The 10,568-nt window shown below is 42.4% G+C and overlaps 1 protein-coding gene across 1 annotated transcript in view; it reads left to right on the top strand.

Moving 5' to 3' along the window:
• LOC307036128 (LHFPL tetraspan subfamily member 6 protein) overlaps window positions 1-10,568 on the top strand; it is a 40,714-nt gene continuing 30,146 nt past the window's right edge. Inside the window, exons 1-2 of the mRNA XM_079676153.1 lie at window positions 1-364; window positions 1,140-1,659. Of these exons, the coding sequence (XP_079532279.1) occupies window positions 1,275-1,659 (385 nt within the window). The 5' untranslated portion in view covers window positions 1-364; window positions 1,140-1,274. The remainder of the gene's footprint in view (window positions 365-1,139; window positions 1,660-10,568) is intronic.

The following is a 10,568-nucleotide window of genomic DNA, read 5'->3' as shown; positions in this document are numbered from 1 at the left end:
TGATTGATGGTCACCTCCCATGAGTGCTCCGTGGACTCGCCCCCTCTGCCTCTCAGAGCAGGAATGTGGAAACAGACTCCAGTCAGTCAGCGCCGCACGTTTCTGCACCGCGCAGGAGTGAATAATTGATCTTTGCCTCGGTTAAATATATTGATGAGGAGGAAGTGATTTGTGAACGGATTCTGCGGCCACTTTTCGGATTTACATTCTCAGGTCGAACGCATTTCTCGGTTTCTCTTCTTTTTTTCCCCCCTCGACTGAAGAAAAGTTTGCTTTGAGCCCCGAGCACAGCTGGAGCCAGCCGATGGAAATATAAACTCTCAGTGTCTACCGAGCGCCCCTTATTCCGGAGCTCTCCGAACATGTAAGCTTTCTTCTTCCTTTCCCTTTTCTTTGCCTTATTTTCATGATTTACATTCCGACAGTGTGAGCACTGCGATAATACGGCGAGGTCACCCCTAACGAAAAATCACTATGTTCCTTTAGTGGTGGTCCTGCAGGGACTTCTAATGTGCCTCCTCAACCAGAAGTCCACTTTCCGCTGCTTTTGTGCTACTTAATTTGGTATTTCATAGTCTATCAACATGCCGTAGGTTTATTCTGCTGTGATGTCTGTATAACATCCTGATATACTTTATCATAGCCATCCTTTTTCTGTTTAGTGGAAGAAATAGAACTTCACAGTAGCCCCATCAGTTGTTCCAATAATAGCCTACCTGTTGGGATATAGTAGTTGTTATTATGCTTAACTGCTCTATTAAACGCTTTTAAGAAGTAAGTATAATGGGGAATAATAACAATTTCCCTCAGTGAGTTGGTAACATGAATTGATTTAGCTATCAGACTGCTTGAATGTGTTTGCTATTTTTATTGTTATGAAAACATTGATTAACTGTTATTTATTGAACTATGTGCAGTTTTGCTTAACTATTTATAGTTTAGGACAATGAGTACGTATCTATAACTGATAAGTACTGATACTCTTACTAATTGGGATTCCAACATGTCTGTGCTTATAGCTGCACTTGTAGTTCCACTTTCACTTAAACACTGACTTTTCGAATCATTACAAAAGCTAAAAACTGGTTCCCGGATGACTTTTATTTGACTGTTTTTTCTTCTGCTCTTCCCCCTGACAGGGACCCGGAGTCACTGAGCAGGTGAAGGCTGCTGGTGTTAAATGCTCACTGCAAAGCTTCCCACAACACAGTGCCTGCTCATATAACTGCTGTTTATCCAGTGAATGTGTGTGAACTGTTGGCAGACTGTTTACCATGGCGTCTAGTCTGACATGTACGGGTGTTATCTGGACCCTGCTGTCCCTGCTGTGTGCCGCTGCCTCCTGCGTTGGTTTCTTCATGCCCTACTGGCTGCTGGGAACACAGATGGACAAGCCTGTGTCCTTTGGAACGTTTCGGCGCTGCTCCTACCCGGTGAGGGACGAGGAGAAGCAGGCCACGGTGATGCTCGAGCAGTGTGGCCGCTACGCCTCCTTCAATGGCATCCCCAGTCTGGAGTGGAGGATCTGCACAGTGGTGACGGGGGTGGGATGTGGCCTCCTCCTGCTGGTGGCCCTCACAGCTCTCATGGGATGCTGCATCTCTGACCTCATCTCACGTACAATTGGTCGCGTGGCTGGAGGCATCCAGTTTGTTGGAGGTGAGTTTAACATCCTGTTTGTTTTTGTACCTGCAATCAACAAAGACCCCCTGCCTTCACAATGGGGACGTGCACATGCCTCGATTACAATTATAAAGAGATCAAGCTTTGAGCTGTCATATCCCATGATGGTTTATTCCTTTCATTAGAAGACTACAGCTTTAAACTCCTTGGATAAATATGTTTTTAGAGAATTGGGGCGTTTTAATGGCTTAACTTCTCATCAAATTTGTTCATGAAAAGAAGGGTTGTTTGTGAAACGAGATCACATTTGTGAAGAAACAAGGAGGCATAGAAATTTTGATAAGCATGACAATTTCACCCCTGGCCAACTTTTCTTTGCCAACAACAAACCTCGTGTCGGCCCAGAAAATATGTTGTTTCCTCAGACACTCGGCTCCATAAGAATTTAATAATGTCTCAGTGAGATGTTGGTCATGTTACCCAGTTAATGACGTCAGGTCAGTTTATATATCATATCTCATGACTGCGGTTGAAAAACAACACACACACACTTCTTCACCATTTTCACAGAGTACATCACCGATGGCTTTTGTCCAATTTCAGAAAGCTTGGATTGGGCACAGTTCTTGTAAATAAGGTAAAGCATATCATTTTTTATTTGTATTATTCCTTTCTTTGTTTTACTGTGACTTATATTGGCTGCAGATTGTTGGCATTTGATTCATATCCTTTGTTTTTAGTTTGACTGATGAAATGATGGACAAACATGTTGGAGTGATTTCCTGCTCTGGTTTTGATTTGAGTGCTCCCCTTAAAGTAGAGAAGAAACCCACGCCCTTTCTCTTCCTTTTTGCAAAAATAAAGGGCTGTGTCCAGCCACAACGCTGGCCACGGAAAGGTCTTTTTGTTTGTTTGTTTGTTTGTTTGATTAAAGTAAATGGACATGGCTCCATGGCACAGACTTGGTTTATTTGTACTCTTGGTTTTGTTCTCCCTGGACGTGAGGTCTGAGGGAAGGCTTCCACTGAAGCTGAACGTTTCTCTACCCCAGTTTAAGAAGCTGCGGCGCTCCAGCCCTCTATTTAACTCAAAGACGTTGGCCTGCATACTGTGGCTAACCACCCTGCTATTTACAATCCCCATCACTTCAGTTCGGCTTTAAAAAGTAATGTGACAGAGAAGCAGGTTGCAGGCAGATTTGACACAGCTGTCAAGTTTTTCAGAGGGATAAATCAGAAGGAGCCACCAAAACGTGCCATGTCCTAGTTCTTTGCTGCTTAGGAACATCAGTATTAATGATGTATACTATGGAGGATGATGAAGGTGAAGGCTGGCTGGCTTATTCAAAAATGTGCACTTTTATGTAAGTAGAGCTCCTTTTAAGCTCATACATACAGTATTACAGCAAGCTGCTATTTTTGGTTATGGGATTAAAAGAAAACCTGTCTGTCTTTTCTTGCGATTTCTCTCTTTCGGGGACTCTCAAATTCAGACACGCATGAATCTAGATGGCGGGAGAGTGAAGGGAGGCGGGGTACAATATAAGGGGCACCCGCGCAGTTCTTTTTAACTTGAATACTGGTGAGCCAAAGGGCAGAGATGTCTCAGAAGGGCTAATTGGAAGTGACACAATTGGAAAGCTCACAGGGCTGCACTGTGTATTGTCTTCTATCACTTTTCAAAGAAATGATGAGGTGGGCAGGGTAAATTGAGAGAGAGAAGACAAAATACCTGACGATTGAAAGATTCTGCATTCACTTCTTATTAACCAAGAACCTTGCTGAGAGAGATTGAGCCGCGGGGGGAATACCAAAATGTGTACTGAGAGATATGATCAAATCTCAGCGATTAGCGGGGACAGTGAGTAAACGAGACACACATTAGTGGGGCAACACGTTTTCATTCACCAGATGCAAAAAGAGCCTCATGGTTCACTGTCTGATGCCAATGTCTTCCTCCCTTTGTGTTCCCCTGCTCCCATTGTTGTACACTAATGAAGAGTGTCCTACCAGAGAGCCAAGGGCCTCTGGGCTGCAACAAGTAAAACAACCACTTTATATCTTCCTGTAATTTATCTCAATCCCGTGAAGTAGATTAGAGCTGAAAGGATTTAACAGTGCTTTATCTCATTAGCAGCAGCCCTGACTGAAAGAATACCTTTTAACTTTAACTACAGTTGTTGTTTACCTAATGTTGTTTTTTCTCCCAGAGTTCACTATGGGCAAGTTGTTCCAGAGCTAGTTAATTGCTTATGGCAAAGGCCCAGACTTCTCTACAGGCCACAGAGCTGAAGTCTGAGTATGAGACTATGAGACTGTTCTGGCTCATAAATCAAAGGCCTGAGCGCCTCGTGCTGCTTACATTAAACAACTGCCTGTGCGGTACTTTCTTGTCTGAGTTATGCAACGGTGCGGACTCGGTGCATCAGAACATTAACAGATTTTTTACTCGGATTTGGTTGTTAGGGATTTGATTCCCCCCCCCCCCCCTTGTCTTTGGGGCCCTCAAGCAGAGCTTTGCACAGCGGGAAGAAAACTACAGTATTTAAACCTTCTTTTCCACAATCATGTTCCTTTTTAAATACTTTGTATTTCCCCTCGCCTGCTAACCTGATTTTAATTTGTGTTTGTATTTCGTACCTGTCCTCTGTGTTTTGTCTTGTTTTATATTTTGGATAGTGATGGGAGTGTGGGGTCTCATCACCAAGTCAGTTTGTAATGCTGGACTGTTTTTTATGTAATCAAACTAACAGAATACTTTCACGTTATTATAATATTTATTTATGGTGGATTCATTCAAAAGTAAGATGCTAGATCTGCTCATGGGAGTCTTTTCTTGAATATGTCTTTATCTTAATGAAACCAATGTATGGGATTTATGAATGAGATGCAATTGGAGTTTAAAGAAGGTCAGTACATAGATATAAGAGTTTATGTGAACTGTGCTTAAAACAGATAATAAGGGCTGGATGCCATATACAAAAAAAGTGGCTATTGTTTTAAATGGTTGCCTGTACTGGAGCCAGGTAAAGGCAGCTAAATAACTATACTTAGATTAACACGTTTCAAGTCTTTACAAGTTTGGGAATGTCCAATTAGTTACATCAGCTACAAATATAAACCAAGTTTATGTCAGTGTCAACTATACACTTGAACTGCTCTGAACCAAAAATAAAAAAGGTTACCGAGGTTCATTTGCACCCACAAATAACATCACAGGTCACATTAGGAGAGGCAGTGATACATCATTGTTCCAAAATATACCTGAAATCTCTAAAAGAAATATATTGCCTTGACCTGCAGACAATGTCAGGCGGCATGAGATCACTTTAACTCTTGATATAAATGTCAGGAAGTATAGCCTCTCAAGGCTGGAGGATAAAATCTATATTTGATTGAGAAGGTGTTGAACTGCTGTATCCTTGAAACTGAAGGCGAAATTACAAGACAAACAATATGATGCATAACAGGCTGTAGTTGGCCTTTTTAACGGAGTTTTTTGGGGCAGTATGCAGGCGGAGGACATGAGCTGCTGCCGTTTCAGAGGAGATGAGGAGCCATGAGGTGTACTGTCCCAATGGTATTAAAAAAAAAAGAAGAAGAAAAACAGCTTTCCACAGCATACTTCACTGCCATAAGGGAAGGTTGTGGTCAGAAAGGAATATATATGGTCTCATTTTGTCTGTCATTGTTGTACGGAGAACTCTTTATGTGTTTGGGAGGAATTTGATTATTCTCTTCAAAGCTGAATTAGCTACAACTTCAATGAGAGTAAACTATTTATTTAATAGAAGAGATGAAACAGTATTGGGCAGGTTTGCCTGAATAAAAGGATATAATTGCGGGGAAACAATGCAATGCACTGACTGGGCGAAGCTCAGTGTGCTCAGGCTTGTTGGCTGCACTGGTTGAATACTTCCCTCACCCGGCTCCACTGCAGTTTATCTGAACTATCATATAATTGGCTGTGTTGCCTTCTGGGAAAGCTTCTCCATTTCGTTTTCTGGTTGATTGGCTCTGTTTACACCTCTGTGACAGCATCTCGTTTGCTCACATTGGTGTGCTGTGCAGTGTCAGTAAAGACAGACGCAGAGAGCATACACACATCAAATAAGTTAAACTCTGGGTTTATTTCATATTTATAAAGGTAGCTCTTCCCCTAGAGGTGACCTGTACCATGTAATACAGGATCCTCATCATGTGTTTAAAATAGGGCTGTCAGTCGATTAAAATATTTAATCGCATGATAGTTAATTGCGATTAATCGGAAATTAATCGCACATTTTGTATCCATTCTAAATTTACCTTAGAGGAATATTTTTCAAGTTTTTGATACTCTTATCAACATATGAGTGGACAAATATGCTTTATGCAAATGTTTGTTTATTATCACTGGAACAATGACAAATATTCTCCTGAATATTTTCAATACAACAACCTGGAACCTCTCTCTCTCTCTCTCTCTCTCTCTCTCTCTCTTTCTTTTACACTCTCTCCCAACCCTGTCAACTTCTTTGCACTGAGCCATTTGCTCAAACAGACAAGCCTGTTTACAGTTTTCGGCGAAATGGCTCTCCTCTATCTTCATAACAGTCAAAGCATGAGACTGAAGTTCCCACCTAGGGTCAAAATAATGCGCTGTGATGTGCAGTCGACACGTTGGATGCGATCCGAATTATCTCACACAGTCCCTCGTCCTCCACAATGTTAATTGTCCTGCAAGCTGTAGCCACTGCCACCCATTTAGCTATCGCTGTTGAAAGCTTGCTGCTCATAGACGCCGTGTCCAGGCGTCTCTCCGGAAAACTTTCAAGCGTGCTCTGCCGCAAGCGAGCGGCAGGAGCGGGGCTGTCAGCATCAGCTGTGTGCTTGACTTGCTGTTTAAAACAACATTTTTTGTATCCATATCTCTGGCTAGAATCTGCCACCATCCAACTAACAACAACAACAACAACGTCAAGCCTTTGGGCTCTGAAACTACGGGGCGGGCCGAGGACAAATACACATGCGTTAATCGCACGTTAAAATAATTAGTGGTGTTAAAAACCACGTTATTAACGCGTTAACTTGACAGCCCTAGTTTAAAATAAAATTAATCACATCTGTCTGTACTACCTCTGTAGCTCAAAGTGTATGTCAAGGGCATGAGCGCAAGCGATTCATTAAAAGACATGTTGAAAAATTATAGATGGGCTGCTATTTTTGCTTCCAGAATGTTGCCAAGGGCTATTTGGCACAGGAGTGTGTTGTCCTGTTCGAGAGCCATACCAACACAGCCAGGGGCTTTGTCCTTGTGTCGGCTTTGTGAGTTCTTGCCAGCTGGATTCCACCCAGTCCCAGAATGTGTGCTTCCACTCCCCACTCAGCACCAGTTCTCATTTTCAAGAGGTACAACAAAAATGAAATCACATCCATATGAGGAAGGCGTTGGGATGAAGAGCTCATGTGTCCGGGTGAATATTCTGTCTGGACCTGTCTCTTGACAGTCATTGTTTAGTGCTCTAGGATAACAAGACATTTCCGGGGTAATGAGTAAATATTCCCTGATGGCAAGCTGTGTATCCTTTTACATCCCAAGAAAATCTGTATTCCTTCCTCCTTAAAAACAGACCAGTTTGATCTGATGATGATGAACTGCTCTGTCTCATCTGCCACATATGCAATGCTTAAAACTAATGAGATAGCACTGGCCCATATGTTTGAGTGCAGAAAGCCAGGCCTCTTCACTACGGACAATAGTCCTGTGTAATGGTTTTTAAAACGCTATCTCGCTCTCCATTGCTTACGTTTCCGTCCGCTGATGGTTATAAAGTGATCGTCGCTTCCTCTGGGTTGATTGATCACCTAAAGTGCGGACCCCTCTTGCTACACTGTAATACGCTCATTGAGCCCAGCAGCTATTTTTGCTCAACATACAGTTCCCTAACCCCCCGCCAACATTGCCGGAAGGGTTGTTTGCAGTCAGCGAAAAGTAGCCTTTTTGGCCATTGGCAGTGTATTCTCTCCAACACTCTGGTATACCTTTCTCCTTCACCCTTCACTCTTTCTCAGGGTGAACTCACACTACTTTTCCTGCCCCCCCCCCCCCCCCCAATTCATCTAACCATTTGGGTAGCAGTATTATTTACAGTGTTCTCTGTCTTTAACTCTGTAGTTCTGGCTTGTTTCACCTTTCCCCTAATTCTGCTTTCTGTCCACCCCTCTGTCCCTCCTTCCTCTCCCCTTCTCCATCTCATTCCCTCACTCCTACTTGCCTTGGCTGTGCACATTGCTTTCTGCTGCTAGTAGAACAAAAAACCCAAGTAGATTAGGCCAGTACCCAGTGACCCAAAGAGTGAACCTGGGCCCGGCCAGAGACAGAAAGAGAGAGCAGAGGAAAACAAAAAAAGAGTGAAACAGAAATGGAGAGAAACAGGGCGGAAATCCCAGCATCAACAGGGATTTAGTTTTGTCAAACAGGAAGTCTGGGCAACCAAAGGACAGACAGAAGGGTTATTTCAGTCTGTTCCTCTGTTAAGTCAATGTTTTCTCTGCCATAGTATCAGGCGTGCTGCATATCACGTTGTTTTTGTCACTTGCAACAAAACTGTTCCAGCAAAACGTGTCTGGTGTGACTGCATTCGTGCCTTGCATTAATGAAGCTATAAAAACCGGGAGCCTGTGGGAAAAACATGTATTTGGGATATACATTAAATGATACTAGTGGTTAGCGTTAATTTGTAGCAAGCACTTAATGTCCAACCTTAGCTGGTTCCAGCTATTCAGTTATCTGCAAGTGAAATATATTTAGGTTATGATGAGATGTTGGTTTAACAAAACAACCACTTTGGCTGGGGCATCTGATAAATTGGAATGATTCAAACAGGTCCATCAAAAACACTAAGAGTAAATGCTAGAGGCTAAATGACAATGTGAACATCCTAACACAATCTCAATGCTAGGATGTTTTGCATGTTGTATAATGTTTTCCATTTTCACCATCTAAGTTTAGTTTAACTGGCACTAAAATTGAAATGACATTTTTTGACAATGAAAAGCCCTGGGACCTAATTAATTTTCTTGTGAAGATATTGTTTCCTGAGATGATTACCTAGGATGTTCATCTCTGCTTTAACAGAAAGGGTGAGGCTAACAGAAAAGTAATTGTTAACACATATTGTGTCTTTTCCGCTGACACCTAAAACAGTTAATATGTGTGAATAGATGAATCACAGCTCAGACAGATGCTCAACAGATGGTGGAGGCTGTGCTTCTCTGTATCACTGGTGACACATTGTGGAGGGCATGTTTCACATCAGTACCCCTAGCCTGTACTTACAGTGAGCAATACTTTAGTCACAGGTAGGGATACAAGAATAAAGCACTTTCATGCGGTTTGAGCCGACTTATTTCTTGTGTGTCTGTAGCAGATAAACCCTATTGTGTGAACTGAAAGCAAACGGCAAAAGGGAAAAACCAAAAAAACAACCTGTGTTTCTGAACTTCACCACATGTTATGTCTAATTAGGGATGAAGAAGATTGAAAGTCCACATTTGACCTGTTAGATATCTCTGAGGGAGTCAGAGGCCATGAGTCGGCTGAATAAATGAATAAGTATGGATTAGATAGATTGGGTCTGAGCCCTTTGGGATAAAGTAGTTTGCTCAGTATTAATACCCTGTTTTACAGTCTCACAGGCACCATGCTTTTTTAAACTATAGTTAAATATACCCTGTTCCTCCTAGTGAGGGGGAATGTGGGGTCAATACTTCTTTTGTGCTGCCTTCTTGTGGGTCAAATAGCAGGCCAGCGAGGAAATAGAATATGGGCTGTATGTATGGAGACAGTTCTGCAAATGAAATAGCAGTGTTGAATAGCCGACAGAGTAGTGTATTTTTGCCTGAAACTGCCTGTATTTAGTGTCTTTCCTCCTCAAACCAAAAGGCACAATATATTGTGAACTTCTATGTCCGAAAAAGGCAATGTGACTACCCACTTACGGATGAGCAATTTCTTTCCTTTTTGCCACTTTGTCTCAGGGATGTCTCATTTAATTTGACTCAGTGTGCCTCAGTATCTCCTGAATCCTATCCCTGAAAGGCCAGGAAAAACAAAGAGCTGCACGAAGAGCCAAAGCTCTCAGGGTTGGTAATGTGTGGAAAAGAGTTGCCTCTGCCTCCGGGAGAATTAGATCAGTGTCAGTGTGCAGCTCTGGGAGATGAGCTTTGAGTCCCTCAGTGGGTCACTCAAACACATGTGGCCAAGCTGTTAGAGAGCAAGGACAGGTGAAGGTGGCGTAAAAGGGGGCAGCTGAAGATCAGATCAGAGGAGGTCGAGGGTCACAGTGCTCATGCATTTGTGTGAGAGTCTGTTAATGACTTAAGGGTTGTAGTCTCATGTGTGAAAGTGACTCTTTGCTTGTGTAAAGTCAGATGTAATGCTCCTTGTATCTCTCTGTGTTTGTGAGAGTGTCTGAGTGTGGCTGAGTGTATTAATAAGATAAGATAAGATAAGACTGTGCTGAGGCGAAGCCCTGTCTGCCTTAAGTAATGCGGAGAATTTATGGTAAATATATTCTGTTGCCCCCCTTACCTCTCAAACCTCACAACCACTACTAGTTTAATTTGAGCCTACACTTGTTGCACTAGAGAAAGTGTTGGAACAGAATATATTTAACAGCTTACTTTTGGTTTTCTCTGTAATGGGCTAAAATCTATTTTCAGCTGTTGATAGTGAATGCTAACAGTTAAGGATTTCTCATTAACAATTCTGCTTATATAATTTAGAGGCAGCAAGACCCTTGAGAGTGTGTGTGTTGTAAGTGATCAATACAAATAAGACTTCATGTGGAATGTGCATTGTGGGCTTTTTTTTAAGCCTTGCACAAACAACCCATCAAAGGCACCTTGGTGTAGTAATAAGCAAAATGTCAGTCCCATCCCGTCTTCATCATAAAATGACAACCC

This window comes from Notothenia rossii, assembly GCF_949606895.1.
Source record: "Notothenia rossii genome assembly, chromosome: 4".
Lineage (NCBI taxonomy): Eukaryota > Metazoa > Chordata > Actinopteri > Perciformes > Nototheniidae > Notothenia > Notothenia rossii.
The sequence above is the reverse complement of the archived record's forward strand: the minus strand, read 5'-3'. Positions and strand labels throughout refer to the sequence as shown.